This window comes from Streptopelia decaocto (assembly GCF_964273445.1).
Source record: "Streptopelia decaocto genome assembly, chromosome: 1".
NCBI classification, from domain to species: Eukaryota; Metazoa; Chordata; class Aves; order Columbiformes; family Columbidae; genus Streptopelia; species Streptopelia decaocto.
The window spans coordinates 141,215,573-141,235,758 of NC_138663.1; the positions used below are offsets into that span (position 1 = coordinate 141,215,573).

Here is a 20,186-nt window from a genome sequence, read left to right on the forward strand (position 1 = left end):
CAGGAATATCATTAGAAGGGTGGATCATTATAAGTGAAGAACCGGAAAAAGTGCCCTTAATAAAACAAACTGAAATACCTTAATACTTGACTTTCTCTAGAACTTGGCTATACACCCACAGTTTCAAAAATAAGGAAACTGAGCATTAAGTTAATGGCCTTTATAATGAAAATCAATTATCTCTCTCTTTCACAAGAGAAATGAAAATGTTGGTCAAAGTTTTTTTTGCTGAAGGTTGTCTAAAAGCTGAATAGATCACAAGCAGTTTTTAGATGGTTAGGATTAAATTAAAAAACCAACTGAGTAAGATAAGTTATATCCACTAAGACAAATACGAAATGCCATCTCAATAAAATGAAATGGCTAAAATATGGTAGAAAACAGAAAGGAATGTTATTCATGAGGAGGCAAATCCCTGCCTCTTTCCTGCAGTCAGATTTACCACCTGGCACTACATCTAGCCAGGAGACTGAGAAGCTTGCCAGGAAACCAGCCGCAATCCCATGTGCTGCCACTGGAAAAAACAAATTCCACAGCTTATCATCTGGGCCCTGCAGCTGCCAAGCACGCTCTGCATGGGGTGAAACATCTTTGCATTGATGCTAATGAGCACAATCAGGAAGAAGAACTGGAGCACATTCAACAGCAGTGCCAGCCCAGCAAGGAATTAAAAGCTCCAAACTGGTCTTCAAATAACAGAGTATCCATTGCTCTTGAGGAAATGTGCTCTTCTTCAGAGAAAGAAAAAATGATGCAATATCTAAAGGTAAGCCTGAAAACATATTGTTCCTGACAGTTCAGTTCAGGATTCTGATCAGCTTAGATCAGAAGTTAAGGATTCTGATAAACTAACCTCAGAAAATAACATACACTTTTCACAATGGAAGAAATAAACTATCCCACCCCAAAAATCACCCAGGTGACTTTAAATGTTATAATTTCTCTAAGATACCACCTACTGAAAAATAAACTTTGTTCAGCTGATAAGATGTAGGGTGACAGGTTAGTAGAGTTCTCTAAGGCTCTTCTGCACCTAGGAACTCTGCTTGCAACAAGTAATTGCACATTGCTTGGGAGAGATATAGAAAATTCATTTAATTGATTAACTGAACCCTCCTGTTGTGTGAAATTATTTTTGTGGGCACAGATAGTCTTACAGGTTCAGACACTGCATTTGCCACAATACCATGAAGTGCCTGCTTTACAGAAGACTTGGGATTTCACTTATCTATCATCAAGGCAAGTACAGACTGAAAAGCTGCTAAAAGTGACAGTCACTAATGTACAAAATTCATTGGTGATTTCTCTACACTTCTGAGGAGAAGGGTGCAGACTCACAGAAAGATATCAGTGAGTCACTAAAAATGGAGAGTAGATAATAAATGCCAGCTCTTCCTTAGTATGTTGGACACCAGGTTCAACTTAAAGGGCTAAGTTTGGCAGGACACAAAATCTACGTAACAGACATATTCAGGATTTTTTTTTTAACTTAGAGAAAAAAAGACTTACGTAACTGAGCAATGGAAAATATTACTAGAAGTATCATTTTCCAGAAGAATTCTAAAAGAGGATACTTATTTGCCTGTGAGTACACACAGCATGCACATCAAGGTGATAGTTCTGTGACAATTTTTGACATAATCTACCACAATGAAGTTCTAGTTCTTCCTGTCAACTGGCACTGCCGTAAGGACAGGTAAATAATGATGACTAGTAGGCACTCCAAGAGGTGCATTCAAAGTACAATTGCTTAAAACAATGCTTCAGAAGTCACCTAAGCCAACATTAAGCACAATAAACTACATTTAACAATTTACATGTCTGCTATTATGTTCGTACTGCTAATTTACTTAGCATGCATTCTTTTATTTATTCTTTTTAATCTACAAATATGTCTGCCAAGGTTATTACTATATGGGAGAAGGAAAAGGCTTAATATACTGTCTAGCTGTGTATTCATGCATAATTTCATAATGTGATTTCAAAAGCCACTTACTCCTGGAGACCTGTGTGCATTCTGCCTCTTTTGGTAATTAGACATTAGAAAGCTCACCTGCAAGCAGACTGCCAACACAAGCAAAGAACAAAACTTTCTGACCCACAATGACTGCCACTGGTCATTTAGCACTGTAACGGTCACTATTGTACCAGAATTTGATGGGCTCATTACTGGAAAGACTATGAAAAGTCAAAGGGCACATACCTCCAATGAGGGCATCCCTCTGTATGTAGTACAGAAGAGCAGGTAATGTTCTAAACAAGCTATTTTTAATTTCATTTAAATACACTACAATCTCTTCTGAGGTTTTGCCATTTCTAAAAACATGGTGGGTGTCTCAAAATTATGTACAGGAACAAGTACCTCATATCATACTAAGGTCAGCAACAGGTATTAAATTGCCTAAGATACTTTGGAAACCTTAGTACAGAGAAACATTACATAGACAAAAAAATAATGTCTGGAGTACATGTTATATTACTCAGGTTATCCTAACCTGGCTAGCACAGAGTAATAGTACGTGACAGTAGCAATGTTAGTAGTGGGTGAACAGCTAAAAGTTTGCATGATCTATTTATTTTTTTTAAATATCTGTTTTAAACCTGCATAATTCACGAAGAATCCCTAAATTCTGCATTTATTTACCCAATGGCTCTATTAAAAAAACCCAACAGTATTTATATTGACATAATAAATTAATGCTTTATTAAATTTTAAAAAATATGGATTCATTATTAATTTGCACTGACATTATTTTGATTGGATAGAAAAATCAAGTACAGTTGAAAAAAGATAAATTATTTTTCCTCCAACCAAACTAGTATTTTGAATAAATCTTTGTGCTTAGGGATGCATGTTATCTGCATGTGTAAGGATGTGTAAACTGAAGTGACAATTTTTACCCTCTGCTATCATCCATCGACCTGGAACTTTCCTGGTGATGAAGTATTTGAGCCTGACTGCCACACAGTCTGAATATGAGTAGGTCTGATGTGAATGCACCACATGTATAGCTGATAGCTAGCTAGATACCCAGCTTTAAGGCTTTCTTACCAAGCCTTCTGACTTGGACTTAAACAACCGGGTAATCCTTTTCAACAAAGTGTTTTCTAGTAATTATTCTAGATCCATAATGAAGAAAACATCAGTAGCTATGTAATAATCTACCTGTAAGTTTGTGCTGAGTGTCAATATAATTTCATTATCACACTAAGAAATTACATAGCATGACCAGTAGCAGCAGCAATTATATACCATACTCTGAGGAGCTAACTTCTATAATCAAACAAAATGAAATATTTTGCAGGGCTCAGGATGATTTGAGGAAGTCACATTATTGTATTTTACTGATAAGTTAAAAAAACCTCAAAACTGCAGCTCTACCTGTTGTTGGCACAATCCACTTCGGCAGCCCAGGTGCTTTTGTCCTAGGTGGTGCTAGTGTGGTTTTACTAAGAGCTGCAAAAGAGGTTAAAAGAAAAGAGGAAAAAAGTTCAATGAGAATAAAACCCACCAAACTGTTATGCAATGCAAACAACTCCACATTAGAGAAAAAGAAGTAACATTTGCTGTTATGATACACACAGTTTTGGGTTCTTTTTTTTTTTTTTTTTTTTTTAATTTGGAAAGGCTTTACTTCTAGACTGATCAATTGAAAGAAAAATACACTTTTTTCCCAACATCACTTAAAATTCCACTGAGAATAGGTGAAGTTAATTAATTAATTAATCTCCTCCCCATCCCAAACTGAATAAACAATCATTACCAGGTCTGGTCTGTGATTTATCAGATGGCTTTGGTCTTGGAGAAGTGTGACGTGTTTTATGAGGTGCTAAAAGAGATAAGGTTCAGTTTAAATGTTATTTGTAAAAGGAAAACCAATAGCACAGTGTAATTGGCCTAAAAAAAAGGTCCATGCACCAATGCAATAAAGCAAAATGGACATATGAGAATTCAATGAGTTCCAATCCAAAATACACGCTGAAAATGCTAGTTTCTTTAATGGTCATGCAGTCTGACCCGTTACATTCATGTTTAGGTTTAGGAAAAAATATAGAATATTTACAGCCAGTTACCCAACTGTATATAGATACAGGGTTAGCTCTGCAAGGTATCCATGGCCTTAAGACATTTAATTAGGTTCTGCAGAAAACAAACAAAAAACCTCAAAATAAAACACCAGACTGAACCCATCCCAAATCAAGTAGTCAGACAAAACCATGAAAAATTAATATATCACTGAGAAAATAACTGGAAGCATTCAATGTAAACACTGTGTAGGGCTGCTTAAGAATGGCATCATCATCAAGGTTAAAATCAAAAGCCTTCAAACTTTTCTTATTGTTGTCTTTCACTTGCCAAATAATTTTGATATTTTGGTTATTACAGAATCTGTGTGAATCACACTGAAAACTGAAAGCATAAGCAGTCACTGTCATCTTGTACCAAATTACCAACCTCGATTGATAATGTTTGTAACAATACACAGCTGAGGATTGAACTCAGCACTAATACTATTTAAAAGCTTCGTATCATCTTTGAGGCAGTACCGATTAAAACTTGATTTTTAGAGCAAGGAACAAAAAATATTTGGTAAGGAGAAAAAAAAATTCATGTTATATATTTGAAGCAGTTTTAAAGTTAATATAGAACAGACCATTAAATCTTAAACTGTACTGATTTTACTTAAGATCACAGAATCACACAGAATCGCTACAGACTGTCAACAAAACAATTTAAGAAAATCCTAAAAATCACCTGTATGGAACCGTGGAATTTCAGTTGCTAGAGCAGTTTTGGGCTTGGGTGAAATCTGGTATGTTTCATTGGGAACTGAAAATGGAGATATTGCTTATTAAATCAAATGCAAATGATTTCTCTTTAAACATAAGACACCACAGGTGGAAGGGAAATTCAAATTGTCTTTGTGCAGACCATAAACAAAAAGAGTCAGTGCTAGAAAGGTGGCTGAAAATCATGCTTTTATACAGATAAAAGACTTCTCCAGACTGAGAAGATATATATCTTTAGTAAGTCAGACAAAATAAGATGACCAGGTAATGCCTTTTTATACAGCTCCTCAGCCTTGTACATGAAGTACTCATTTCTAGAAAGAATTACATGAAAGAAAAAATGGCTAGAAAATCCAAACCAGCAAAATTTTGTACATGCACTGGAATGTGACTAAAAAATGAACACTACATACAGATATATTAAGGTATTTCTGTTGTTTAAAGTGTAAGTTAAGCCATATTGCTGAAGCAGAGAAAGTAAAGTTTTATGAAAAATAAACTGACATAATATTCTCATTACCCAAAGTCACTTTGGACCCATCAACAACATGAACAGTTATAAGGTTAATTGATCCCAGGTGTGTTGCCCTTGGAGCTACAAGAAATAAAACATTTTTCTGTGAGAGGTAAAATTAAAGAAGCTGGATTTCATTAAGGATATGTGACCTTTGTTTCCTAAAAACCTATCTACACATCTGCTAAGATAATTTTAGCAGACATGAGACAGACATGTGTTCTGATTAGTCTGGATGTATTTTCATGCTGACAGCCATACGGTGCAACTATTCTGCCAGGCCCCCACCAACTTCAGAACAAATGCCCTGAAGGTGGAATTCTGACAGTCTTTGGTCTTTCTCACACTGCGTATATTAATTTGCACTTCCCTAAAAAACTTCTAAATGCCTGTAGTAACGTATTTATCTTTCAGACATTCTTCCCTCACTTAAATTTGATTAAATATAGTGAAAGATATCTAACTTATAGGGTGAAAAAGAGAGCCTGACAGGTAGAGGCACCCACTACATGTCTCTTTGTCTTTCAGAAACAAGGTTAAAATATGGAGGCTTGAAAGTAACCTACTTAGGGGCATAAAGGGCAGTGAGCTAAATACTGCTATTTCTTGTTAGCAGCTTTCCTAGCAGTAGTTTGTTTTGCATATGTATCATTATAATGATTTAAAATATAAAAGGAAAGTGATAAACCTATAGATTTTGTTTTCTAAAATTCTTCACCTAAAATTAACTTTTTAGTGGTAGCAAAACATGGCACTTATTAACTATGACATGATTGGACATAGTTCCTACTCAACTGAGACTTAGAATGTAACTTGGTTACTTAACAGAAAGCTTTTCAAAACAAGGCCTTTAGAAAATACATCTTTTTTCTGGACTATTCAGTTTGGTTTTCATAGCAATATGTATGTACAGTTCTTGAATGAATAGGATGCCTGCTTACATTTTTATGGCTGTATAAAAAGGGCTAGAAATCTAAGGGGAAAAAAGGGGGGAATGATAAACCCATTCATTAAACTTATTTGCCTAAAACACTATCAGTTTTGAGGGTAGATCTGAGAGTAAGAAAGATTAGGAATGACTTTTTTCTTATAATCATGTTGTCACTCCTCCATTAACAATTCTTTTAATTTTTATGGAAATATTTTACACCCAAGGCAAAGCTGAGGTATCATCATCTTTCATTATAACTATGAATCCCTAAATCTACTGTAGTTATTGCAGAAAAAACACTGATATGAAGAAAGTACTTATACTCTTAGCATCTATCTTGGACTGAGATTCGGTAACCTGAGTTTCAAAAGTACTTGAGAAATTGAAGCAAATAAATATAAGGCAATAAAATCCCTCCAAAAAAAAGAACTTATTGTAGTTGGCTACAGGAGTATATTTTTATTAAAATTAGTAGAATTCCTCACATTTTTAATGGCTACTACCTACCAACTCAACAAACAAATCTTAAAAAACCCAATCAATGCAATTCTTGGGCATTTTCTTTGATATAATTTATTAACATACTCTGAACTGAAAAATGATGCTAATTTCTGTCTACATGCCTGTCACATGACTGTACTACTGAATGACAGCAGAAAGGGTAACTAAGGCAGTATCACAGCAACACTTTTAAAGTTCTTCTAAAGTTACAAACTTTAAATTACCAGGTTTCGTCTGTGGTACTTCTGGCATGACAGATGTTTTGGGTTTGGAAGGAATGAGCAGTGTTTCTTTTGGAGCTGAAAGAAAAGGAAAAAGATTCTAATTGTATTCTTCTGGAGTCATGATCCAGTGCCATGTTTAGCCCACAGAAAATGCCTCAAATGCCTGAAAAAAAGACAATAACAATTCCGTGGCTTCCTGGAACCTGAAATAAAATTGCTTTCAAAACCACAGTTCTAGCACTGTGCTGTAGAATAAGTTGAATTAATGGCTAAAATTATTGCTCTAAAAGAAAAGTTAGACCACTGAATTTGATTGGAGATCTGACAAACAGGCTTCTGACCAGACATGAGCTGTAGGCTATTTCTGCTTTACATCTAGGATAGAACTGAGACTCATCTGTGTTAAGAAACATGCATGTGTCTAAGCAGAATGAAGGATAGTGGAACGATGTTACACAAAATACCACGGCAGAGCATGTTCTCTAGAAATTTCTCCATTGAAAAATTAAAAATACCTGCATCTTAACTTCAAGGAAATTTATTTACCCATTGTTGCCCTTGAACGCTGAGTAGTAGTAGAAGACTTTGTAATAATTGGTAGTGGAGTTGTCTGATGTACTGCTGTTAAGGAGAAAATGTGAAGAATCTTAGAATATTAAACTGTAATAGAAGCAAAGTAGCATTTGCACTATTTCTAAAACTTCCAAATTGCTTTAAACTAAAGAGTAGCAAAATATGTTAAAAATCAACTGCTGACAGATATCAATATCTATTAACTTCTCCTATGCATTCCTTATATAACAAGAAGGGGAAGAGACACAGCCCCCTCTATTTTTAAGATTACTTTTGTTTCAGTATAGCACACCAAGTCAGTTGCTAACTATACAAGCACATTGCAAAGGAGTTCTCTTGCTTTTTATGGATAAAACTACAAAAAAAGTGCTCACAGAGAAGCATCTCTGATTACCAGGAAGTAATCAGAGAGAACTCGGCCTATCTGCACAAATAAATTTTTCAACACCCACATAACTACATTTTAGTCACCATTTTCTATATGTAAGAGAAAGGTGGAAAAACATTTTTGATGTTATACTACAAATCCTACTCTTATTTTCAGTGTAGTCTTGACATGTGTTGAATTGACTGACTTGAGTGCAATGCATTTGTTTCAGCACAAAGCCAGCTATGAATAATTCTATTAAAAAGCACAGAATGATAGCTTCTTCGTCTCTTAAAACCCGAGGCTAAGAGAAAGAATGATTAAACACAAGACACAAAATTAAAAGAATGACTCCATTACCAGGTTTGGTGTGCGGCACTCTTGATTTTTCAGTTGTTTTTGGTTTGGTGTGAACAAACTGTTTTTCAGTTGGAGCTGAAATAAAAACAAACAGCACTTGGAAAAATATTTGAATAAACAGACTGCTTTCATCGTACACAACGAACATAAGTATGATCTGATCTGTAATAAGGCAAATTATGTAAGTGTAGAGCTGAAAATCAATCAGTCATAATTCCTGCAAAGAAAGGAAAATAAATTAAATGGCTGCTGACACAGACTTCCTCAAAACCATATGCAAATTTATAGCTTTGGATGAAGCACTGAAGAATATGGTCATGAACAGCATACAGTAAAGTAATGGGACAAAAATAGACAGTAGTAGCCTGCATCTTCCACATCTGCCATACGTGAGTATCTGAGGACAGGATCTGTTTTTCAGTGAACCCTTTGTATCACACTTGATTTATAAATTAACTTCTTTGTTCTTATGTGGGAAGTATTCAATCTTATTATCTTCATATTATTCAGTTAAAATTTCTTGACATGTAGAAATCAGATACTGGAAAAGGTTATCTTAGCACTTCCTAGTCTTTGATCCACACCAGTGTGAGAGGTCCTCAAAATATCAGCCTTAGCCTGTGCATTCTTCACCCCCTTGTTCTGAAGAACCATTTTCTACATATGAATATTGCATCAGGTAGCTCTGATGTGTATGACAGCTCACACAAACTTCATAAACCTATATAAAGATATATCAAATGAATACTAACCTAAGTATCAATGCATACAGGGAATATGTATTAAGATAGAAACATGATTAAAAATATATTTCATTTCCCATTAAAAAAATAATCATAGTTTGAATATTATGAAATGGCTATTGATAATTAATGAAAGGGGTCAAGGACAGCAAAAAGAGCTTTTTCAAATACATAGCAGATAAAACTAACACCAGAGGCAATGTAGGCCCACTGATGAATGGGGTGGGTGCCCTGGTGACAGAAGATACAGAGAAGGCAGAATTACTGAATGCCGTCTTTGTCTCTGTCTACTCTGCCGGAGGCTGTCCTGGGGAGCCCTGTACCACTGAGACCCCGGATGAAGCCAGGTCAATGGAGGAGTTTGCTTTAGTCAATGAGGACTGGGTTAGGGAGCAATTAAGTAGTCTGGACATCCAAAAATCCATGGGTCCAGATGGGATGCACCCGCGGGTGCTGAGGGAGCTGGCTGAAGTCATTGCTAGACTGCTCTCCATCATCTTCGCCAAGTCTTGGGAAACAGGAGAGGTGCCCGAGGATTGGAGGAAAGCAAATGTCACTCCAGTCTTCAAAAAGGGCAAGAAGGAGGACCCGGGTAATTATAGACCGGTCAGCCTCACCTCCGTCCCTGGGAAAGTAATGGAACGGCTTGTCCTTGGTGCCATCTCAAGGCATATCAGGGATAAGGGGGTTATTAGGGGCAGTCAGCATGGCTTTACCAAGGGTAGGTCATGCTTGACCAACCTCATAGCCTTTTATGAGAATGTAACAAGGTGGATGGATGATGGCAGAGCGGTGGATGTGGTCTACCTTGACTTCAGGAAAGCGTTTGACACAGTCTCCCATAGCATCCTAGTGGCTAAGTTGAGGAGGTGCGGTCTGGACGATAGAGTAGTGAGGTGGGTTGCAAACTGGCTTAAGGAGAGAAGCCAGAGAGTGGTAGTCAATGGAGCAGAGTCTAGTTGGCGGCCAGGATCTAGTGGAGTGCCTCAGGGGTCAGTACTGGGGCCAATATTATTCAATATATTCATTAATGATTTAGATGAGGGAATTGAGTGTACTATCAGCAAGTTTGCTGATGACACTAAGCTGGGAGGAATGGCTGACATGCCGGAAGGCTGTGCTGCCATCCAGTGGGATCTGGACAGGCTGGAGAGTTGGGCGGGGAATAACCTAATGAAATTTAACAAGGGCAAGTGTAGAGTCCTGCATCTGGGCAGGAACAACCCCAGGTTCCAGTATAGGCTGGGGAATGACCTATTAGAAAGCAGTGAAAGGGAAAGGGACCTGCGGGTCCTGGTGGACAGCAGGATGACCATGAGCCAGCACTGTGCCCTTGTGGCCAGGAAGGCCAATGGCATCCTGGGGTGTATTAGAAGGGTGGTGGTTAGTATATCGAGAGAGGTTCTCCTTCCCCTCTACTCTGCCCTAGTGAGACCCCATCTGGAGTATTGTGTCCAGCTCTGGGCCCCTCAGTTCAAGAAGGACAGGGAACTGCTGGAGGGAGTCCAGTGTAGGGCAACGAAGATGATTAAGGGAGTGGAGCATCTCCCTTATGAAGAAAGGCTGAGGGAGCTGGGTCTCTTTAGTTTGAAGAAGAGGAGACTAAGGGGGGACCTTATTAATGTCTATAAGTATATAAAAGGTGAGTGCCATGAGGATGGAGCCAGGTTCTTCTTGGTGGCAAACAATGATAGGACAAGGGGTAATGGGATCAAGCTGGAACACAAGAGGTTCCACTTAAATTTGAGAAGAAACAACTTCTCAGTGAGGGTGACGGAGCACTGGAACAGGCTGCCTAGGGGGGTTGTGGAGTCTCCTTCTCTGGAGACATTCAAAATCCACCTGGACATGTTCCTGTGTGACCTCATCTAGGCGTTCCTGCTCTGGCAGGGGGATTGGACTAGATGATCTTCTGAGGTCCCTTCCAATCCCAAACCTACTGTGATACCATTTCATTCTCAGAAAATCATGGTCTATGTCTGTCTCTGAAACTGGGGACAGAGACCTGATTATTAACAAAGATTGCTCAAGCAATACTCCTGCTGCCCAATACTACTTGAATTCATTGAACCTTCTTTGGTCCTCATCTGACATTCAAGTTAAGAGGAAAGATCTCTCAATTGATGTTTCATATATTTAAGCAAGTTTTCCCAACATGGATGAGTAGAAGTTAGCAGAGAAAATAGCATTCAGAACTACTATTTAATTTAGAGGGTGACATAACTGGTCTGTTTTCAAATATGTTATGCAATAGTTGACAGCTTATAGTTTTCTTGCAATTTTCTTCTGTAAAATTATACAATGAGAAGAGAAGAGAAGAGAAGAGAAGAGAAGAGAAGAGAAGAGAAGAGAAGAGAAGAGAAGAGAAGAGAAGAGAAGAGAAGAGAAGAAGAAAAGTATTTTAGGATGACAGTGTCCATACTTCAGTTGCACAAATTACAGGAATTACTACCTCCTCTTTAAAGAAAGTTTCCTTTTACTGGAGAATATATAACCTCTGAATGAATTACATAATCCTGACTGAAAAGGCTAGAAAACAAGGAAAAGAAACTTCAAAAGTAAATGAGCTCATGTATTATTATCCTTATCAAGACCAAAGGGCAAGCAAGTATCTGTAAGAAGAGCAAAAGTTCATTATTCATTTTTAATATCATATAATGAGCTCTCTCTAAGAGTATATTCACTAACAAGAATGAAAAATAGGTTAATTATTTATGAAATACACATGATTACCCAATGTTGCCTTTGTTCTTTCAGGAATATGAGGAATCATAGTAGTTTCTGGTTCATGGAAGGTTGGAATTATTTCTGTTGGAAAAAATGCTCAGAATAATTAAGAGATTCTCCATTTCCCTCCCACCCCCTCAAAAAAACCCTTCAGCACTATACTATATCCACCAGGAAAGGGATATTTCAAAACAGCAGTGGCCATTTACCCTCAGATATTTATGGTTACAAAGAGTTCATTCTTTCTGTTTTTAATATCTAGATACTGAAAAAATAACAATAACAACCCTTCAGTGAAACCACTGATTGTCTTATGCAGGTCAGTCAGATTTCTCATAAGGAGTCTCCTCACTGAAATACAACTGAAGTGATTTCTCAGTCTAATCTGGATGAAAACATGGATAACAAAGGAAAAGCACTGCAACTGCTTGAAGAGTCTTCTCTCATAAGAGCTTCAAAAACACGATGCAAACAACTGAAGCGTGTTGCTGAGATATAAGCTGTGAATAACTTGTCATTGATTTAAACATACAGATAACTATTATTTCTTCTTCTGGTAATATCTTTATAATATTAAAAAAAAAAAAATCTGGAACTGTTGTAGTTTCAGTGGTACAACTTAACTGCAGCATTGCAGAGGTTTCTTAAGTTAGAATGATACCAAGGTAACAGCAAATGTACTCTTAACAACTCCCCCCACTGCCGGCCCTGAAAGCAGTTGCTCAATTATCAACTGCAACTTGACAAAAGACCAGATAATTTACCAGGTTTTCTGTGTGGAGCATCTGGGATGGGAGGTGCTTTAGGTCTAAAGGGAGCGTATTGTGGTTCTTTAGGAGCTGAAAGAAAAGACCTTTTTTAAGGGTTTATACTCTTCAGAAATTAGGTTTATTGCATGCCTCATGCTTGCAAAGAAAAACAAGATCCTTACATGAGAGACTGAAAAATCGAGTATCAGATACATAGAGGAATTTGAAGAGAAAACAAAATCATGAATGAAAACACGGGTGGAAAATTGATGAAGTAAGCAAAATCTGGAGTCAAATAACTAAAACTGAAAGAACACAGACAACTATAGTGGGCATTTTTCCATCTGTATTTCAGAGTTCATATCTGCAATACCCATGGCATGCTTGTCTCCTATAAGTGTCAAAGGAATGACAAAGGGTATGAGGGTGCAAGAAATTCTCTGTGAAGACAACAAAACAGGTATGAATCTTTCAGTACCTGAAACAGAGTAGAATTAAGTTCAATGAGAGGAAAAGAAAATAAATTAAAACCACAAACAGGTGATAAGTGAAAAACAGACTAATGAGATATAATCTTTGGTCTAAGGAGCAGCAGCAAAAAACCAAAAATGACCAGTGCAAGGTAACATCTTTACCTGTTGCTGTCTTTGGCTGTTCACTTGTAAATGTAGCAGTTGCCAAAACTTCATAAAAACAAGCATGTACACAGAATTAGCAATAAGTATATGCAAAAGGGTAAAAATACTCCCTTTTGCATGACTGATTTATTTTCAAATTGGAACAAATACTTTTTTTTTTTTTAATTAGTGAATACACACTCACCCAAAAGGACGGTTCAACTGATGTTTTCAGAACCATCAGGAATTACAGAAGTTTGGCAGTTCACTAGTATGTAAGTCCCTATTAAGTATATTTTTAAGGATCAAATTCCATTACCAGGGCATAAAAACATTTGAGTGGTTTCAGTTACAGATATTTAGATTCATACATGAACCCCCTCAAATATGTCTTCTTCTAAGCATCTTTTGATAGGCACAGAAGAGATGCAATTTCTTCCAAGAACATTATTGAATGTTTGTATGTTATCTACCCTGCTATGTAGATTATTAATCAGTGACAGCTGTCATGTGGCTGAAAAGCATATACAATTCATTAAAACTCAGACATTGAAAATAAAGAACAGCTCTGTCTTCCTTTAAACACATAATTAATGATAATTGGAGAATCTATTTGTTTGTAATACGAGGAGATGTTAATCAACACTTGACTCACTGAGAAAAGACAACCCAAAAGAAACCCTGAATATTCTAGCACAACAAACCAAAAATGTATTTACCAGGTTTTGTGTGTGGTACATCTGGACTTGGTGATGCTCTGGGCCTGGAAGGAACTCGTTGACTTTCTTTTGGACCTTTTGAAGATGAGCAAATTTTTAAACATATTATTGAGGATGGTGATTCAACATGTTATGATTTTCCTGATAGGAGATTAATTTTCTGCAAATAATTTTTTTAGGAAGTATTTCTTCCATTTGAAAACAACCACAGAGATCTCCTGTCAATGCAATCAGTATTATGTTAATGCAGAGACTAAAGACAAAGTGACTGCTACAGTGCGGTGCTGGATTAACTCTCTACTCCTCTCAGCTCTATCAAACAGAGCTTTCCATAAAGTAAACTGCTGTAGTTCTAACAGTTCCCCTAGTTGTGCTTCTCAAGTGTTTCATATTCAAAAAATCTGCTTCTTATTCAAATCAGCTTTGCACTAAAACAAAATCTCTAGCAAAGCAGTCTAAGCAGAGGAGAGGTAGAAATTTACCACTAATTTTAAATAGATAGAACTATCTCCAAAGTTTTTGGAACAGGAGAGTACTGTAATTTTACACTGGTAGATGAGTAACTAGAAAATACACATACAAACACAAAGTTATTAACTTATATAAATATCTATCTTGTTCCAGGATAGTTATATAGCAAAACTTGATTATAAGAGTAAAATACAGCCTATTCAATAAGTATTTGTGTACCTTCAGATAACTCATAAATTTTGACTATTTTCAATCAGATAAAACTTTCATGCACTAAAAGGAAAAATGTTGATAAGCTTACTTGCTCTAGTTGGAGGAACACGTGGACTGGGTGATGTTTTAGGTTTAGAAGGCACAAGATGTGTATCTTTAGGAGCTATAAGAAAGAAATTGGGTTATACCATAATAAAACTTCCAAGGTATAAGTGTCCACCCTTAACAGTCAACAAAAACAGAGCAAAGATTTGAAACAAGGATATTCTATGAAAGTGATGCAAAAGAGAAGGTTTTTCAGCATCAAAATAATCAACTAAGCATTGTCACAGAATTATTGGTTCTATTTAAGAAGACTTAAAAAAATAAACAAAGAAGAGAACTAAGTAACTTCAAATACAAAGGCACCACTGCTTTGTAATGGAGGTTGTACTGGAATGATTCACAATATCAGCTTTAAATAAAAATTTCTTAGTCAAATAATCTATTTGTCTCAAGGAATCATGTAACTTAAAGATCAATTAAGTGGTTCAGTTCTGACAGTGGAATTGAGGTTGAGTGCAACAGAATTATTGTTCAGACCTCTATGAAGGACTGAATTTCATTTAGTAAAACAGGAGGGGAAGGGAAGCAGAGAAATAAAACTCATAGCACTCAACTCTGCTCACTCAAACTAACTATAATGGTGCCACCTCTACAGTATGACTGAGAACACGGAAGTTAGGATCCTGTTCAGATCTGCCCTCTGCCTCTTATCATTAAATATTGAAGGAAATTGCCCTATGTTATGTGTATAACAACTTAAAAGGCACAAGGATCCTCCTCAATTGTTTTGTAGAAAATAAGAAAAGAGATGTTAAATTCTTAAGGCACATACAAAGAAAGGTGACAAATTTTTGCAGGTCTACACTTAATGATTTGTGTTGAAGAGGAAAGGCAACATGACTATTCAAGTAAGAAAATATCATTACCCGCTGTTGACTTTGGTTTCTCAGTTCCAAATGTAATTGGTTCCAGAACTACATTAGTGTGATAAAAACAAAAAACAAACAAAACCAACTAAACAAAAAATTAAAAACAAACAAACAAAGCCAAAAAGACCCAAAAGAAGTATTACTAAGAACAATCAAAACATTACAATCAGTACTTCCACAGTGACCATACCATCCCTGCTACAGCCAATGACAGATCGTCACTCCTCCGTGAAACTCAATACATGTCAGAGTATTATGCCACTCAGAATTGCTCCCAGTTCAAGGCAATAGCTCCAATATAGAACAGAGGCCAAATATAAATCTGAAGCTTTTGTAATAAGCCACAAAGAAATTGTGGGTGGTTTTTCACTGTCATACACTTTCCTGACTCAGTTCAAGGTTTTGATTCAAACAACAGATGCAGACTTATTGGGGGAAAAAGGAATCCTAGTTGCCATCTTTCTGCCAATTTCTCCAGCAGCACCATCTAATTCTGCATATACCTTGGATACCCAGTACTGGGTTTGGCTGAGATGGAGTTTATTTTCTTCATAGCACACCCTGTGGTAGCCTGTCTTAGACTCGTGACCAAGGCAGTATTGATAACACACCCATGATTTAGCTACTGCTGAATAGTTCTTGTTACAGCATCAAGGACTTCTTTGCTTTTCACTTTGTCTGCAAGCATGCAGGCTGGGGGTGGGCAAGATGCAAGGAGGGGACACAGCTGGAACAGGTGAACCAAATTGACCAAAGGGATATTCCACCTCATATAATGTCATGCTTAGCAACAAAACTGGGGGTAGTCTTTCCAAAGGACCCATTGCTCCTAGACTGGCATTGGTCTATGGTAAGTGGTTGCCTTTGTATCACTTGGGGGTTTTTCACTCTTTTTATCCTTCACTTGTGAACCTATATTTATCTTGAACTATGATCTTTTTTTTTCCTCTTTTGCTCTTGTGATTCTCTCCCCCAAACTCTGGGGTGTGGCGAGCAAGTGGCTAGTGAGTGCTTAGTTGCTGGCCAAGGGTCAACCCACTGCAGCACCTCATGAAACTACTAATCTGAGTTAACTTTCTTCCTCCACCCTTAATTAGCCCAGGGTTATATATTGCTCTATTCCAAGATGTGTAAACAACATTATAGAAAGTATCACACACTCTTGAATCTCTGAACAATGTAAGGGCTATGAAAAAGTGAACTGAAAAGCACAAATGAATGATTGTGTCTGGGAAAGAAAAAAAAACCCAGTATTCAATTTGAGAAATACAGAAAAAACCCCTTCCTCATTACAATGACACTCCTCCTTTCCACCTTTGCTTTCCCAAAACCCATGCGAATTCACAAAGAAAAGACCTATTTTCACCGAGAACTGCACAGAAAGTGCCCACTGTTTCACTGACTTCAAATGTAAAAATAATTTCAAACTTACCAGGTTGCTTATAAATTCCACATGTCATGACATGTGATACTGGATCTTATCCCTCAAGGAATGCTCAAACACATATGTCCAAGGGGTACATATAAACTTGAAGCTCCACTGATCACAGTAGAATTTGTAAGACACAGGTATCAGTATGATAAGATAAAGAAACGATGTACTTACCAGGTTTGGTTTGTGGCACCTCTGAAATCGGTGGTGTTCTAGGCTTGGAAGGAACACGCTGTATTTCCTTTGGAACTGAAATAAAAAAAAAAAAAATGCAACTATTAAAATATTTCAAGAACTGAGACCTACAGATGGCATAATATTAAAAATGAACTTTGGGACCCTCTGGAAACACAAAAAGCTTGTATGAGCTTGATGGAGAAGTATAGATGTCTGGTACACAAAGAAACAGTGCTGATGGAGAACCTCTGTAACAGGATAACATAAAGCAAGGCCAGTATGGATGGACTAGTATAAAAGATGAAGCAGCACATGACAGAGACATGTAGTCAAAGGTGGATTGTGGTGCTTCCACCCACTTTATAGAACACATTTGTGTGAGAAAAAACAAACAAGATGATTATGAATTGTAAGTGTAAAAATCACTATAAAGAAAGCCTTATAAAAGGACTAAATTTAAAAGTGAAAAAATATATCAGTGAATTGCAATGAAGATGTACTTATGATGCTTAGTGTATACTGAGAAAAAAGCTAAATGGGATGATGCCTCATAGGTAAAACTGTTACCTATTGTTGGTTTTAGCTGATCAGTTCTACGGGTTATAGATTCCAGGACTGTATCAGAAACAAAACATAAAAGCTATTATGAACACTGAATTCCAATTACAATTAGTATTACTTGTCTCATAACTGCATTTTGAATTAAATACTATTTATACTGCCTCATACATAAACCATTATATTAAATGAAGTATCTGAGAAAGCAGTGTAAGCTGAAACACAATGTGAGATTATTTCTCTCCTGGCCTTCAAAGAGATATCCAAATATGTACCACTCCCTTATTCAGAAAATGGCTTTTTAGTGACACAAATCTCTTTCCTTTGTGGTGTATTTCAAATGCAGGTTATATATACAACTGGAATCAGAGACCATGTTTTCTGGATGCTATATTATTAAAGAGCATTACAGCATGTTGCATTGCATAATTACATATTTCAGCTCTAAACTGGTGTGGATCTAAAATAAAACTGGATGTTTAAGGGGCATAAGGATGTGAAATTGATGCTATTTTCTTGCATTTCCTGCATTAGAAACAGAGGCACAATAGAAATGGTATCCCTCTCTGTGTCTGTTCTTCTGTATGGGTGACAATTAAAAAAAATTCTTTGGATCTTTCAAGACAATTACAAGATAAGTGGATGATGCTGTAAAAAATGTTCTGTTTATTACAGATTCTTGAAGAAACAGTAACTTAAAAAAAAAAAACCAAACAACCACCAAAAAAAACCCCAAAAACATAGAACAATACAAACCTGTAACATCTGTGTGACAAAAACATTTTTTGAGAAGGCCAGACTATCATAATAATGAAAAATGGCCACAGAGGTAAAATCTGAGTTTATGAGGTGTTGCATTCTAAGTTATAGCTTGGAAACAATGTTTTACAATCAGCTTCCATGGTTAAAAAATTACGGGAGACAAGGATTTTGGCTGTTTTCTATGTAAGGAAGTCATATTTAATATATAACATCAGCTTTCACAAATATTGCTACGTGTCTACAATTTAAAGATCTTCAGTAAAGTGATTATCACGAGATTTTTCACACTTATCAAAAGATAACAAATGTTGATATTTTATATCCAAGAGAGTAATTTTTTCTGCCCACCACTGAATTCAGCTGCAGTCACTTTTAATGACATAGGATAAAAATGGAATACAGCATAAATGATCATTAATGCTAATAAATATTAATATTTATTAACAAATAGTAACTATGCACTGGGTAATTTAGTCATTCATGCAGAAAATAATAATGTAAAGAAATTTAAGTAATTGTGATTTAAAAGGGAAATGTATTTATTCCAACAATGCAAAGCAATGTAGGAAAGAATTGTACCACCTAAGTAGCCATAATATATACTTTAATTGCAGGGTATTTGCTGTAGTTACTACTGTAATCTGAGTTTAAGAACAATATTTTTCATTCTGCTGCCATGAAGTAGCAGAGATTTATTCTTTTGCATGATGAAAAATATCTAGCGAATGTTACTATTCCTGAAAACTGCAAATAAATTACTGAACATACAGCAGAACAGAACCTCATTATGTTTTAACTGGCTCAGATAACTAAACAGCTGCTCAGAAATACATTTCAATCCAACATAAACTGTATTAGAAACAATCACACAAAGCAGTTTACCATCTTTGACTTGTGGGATGTGAGGTTTGGGTGAAGTTCTAGGTTTAGAAGGAATACGCTGACTCTCCTTTGGAGCTGGAAGAGAAAATGAGGGTAATAAGTTGGTTAAATTGCACAACAATTACTGTGTGATATCAAGTTGAACACACAAACACAGAAACTTCACACCTGCAACAGAGAAAAAACATCCCTTTATAGGAAGCAGGAAAGAAAGTCAGGTAATACTGTCCATGTGTTTACAACAATCTAGGCAAGCGAGTGGAATTTTAGTCATTTTTGAAGCTCAGGTTTTATTTTTTTGAATAAAAAGCTGGGACAAGCACAGACAAGCATAATTATGAGAAAGGTGATTCAGAGCTGCCAGCATCGTTTTCTTAAAAAAAGGAGACATTCCAACTGTGAAGAGAGCAGTATGACCAACTGTCATGAATGCTAAGCAAGAGAATTACCTAGAAGAAAACTGAAGTTTAATGAAACAATCCTAAGGCATAAAGTGATTAACTTCAGTGATGGTTTCTGTGATGAAAAAAGCAAACACCACAGCTTGCAAAGGAAATATCATTACCTATCGTTGACCTTGGTGGTTCAATTCTAAGTGTAATAGGTTCCAAGACTGCAACAGAAACAGTGTGACAAGGTAAGTATGGAACGCACTCCAAAAAACTTAAAATTGCTCCACTGGTAAGTAGAAAAGCAGATGCTAATACTACACCACAGTGACGCAGATCTTCACATTAACTTCTAGGTTTTAAAACCATGGACAATCAAACTTCCTAATAATACAGGTTCAATAAGAAAAATATAATTGCACAAAATTGATGGCAACAGAAGCAAAAATTTGCTAATGGAAATCAGTAAATCCTAGAACAAGCAAGGGAAGAGACCACACAGTTTAACTTGG

At 36.4% G+C, this 20,186-nt stretch overlaps 1 protein-coding gene across 19 annotated transcripts in view; it reads right to left on the bottom strand.

Annotated features, from left to right (window-relative positions):
* The window catches only part of ABI3BP (ABI family member 3 binding protein), a 162,935-nt gene that overhangs the window by 37,244 nt on the left and 105,505 nt on the right, over positions 1–20,186 (bottom strand). For 11 of the 19 annotated variants that reach the window (XM_082073943.1, XM_082073940.1, XM_082073934.1 and 8 more), the window contains 17 exons: positions 19,851–19,898; positions 19,286–19,360; positions 17,651–17,698; positions 17,081–17,155; positions 15,472–15,519; positions 14,589–14,663; positions 13,817–13,891; positions 13,116–13,163; positions 12,496–12,570; positions 11,738–11,812; positions 8,262–8,336; positions 7,508–7,582; positions 6,962–7,036; positions 5,312–5,386; positions 4,757–4,831; positions 3,765–3,830; positions 3,383–3,457 (listed from right to left, as the gene is read on the bottom strand). In XM_082073943.1, the coding sequence (XP_081930069.1) occupies positions 3,383–3,457; positions 3,765–3,830; positions 4,757–4,831; positions 5,312–5,386; positions 6,962–7,036; positions 7,508–7,582; positions 8,262–8,336; positions 11,738–11,812; positions 12,496–12,570; positions 13,116–13,163; positions 13,817–13,891; positions 14,589–14,663; positions 15,472–15,519; positions 17,081–17,155; positions 17,651–17,698; positions 19,286–19,360; positions 19,851–19,898 (1,158 nt within the window). The remainder of the gene's footprint in view (positions 1–3,382; positions 3,458–3,764; positions 3,831–4,756; positions 4,832–5,311; positions 5,387–6,961; positions 7,037–7,507; positions 7,583–8,261; positions 8,337–11,737; positions 11,813–12,495; positions 12,571–13,115; positions 13,164–13,816; positions 13,892–14,588; positions 14,664–15,471; positions 15,520–17,080; positions 17,156–17,650; positions 17,699–19,285; positions 19,361–19,850; positions 19,899–20,186) is intronic. The other 8 variants (XM_082073939.1, XM_082073936.1, XM_082073945.1 and 5 more) reach the window with 6 other exon arrangements.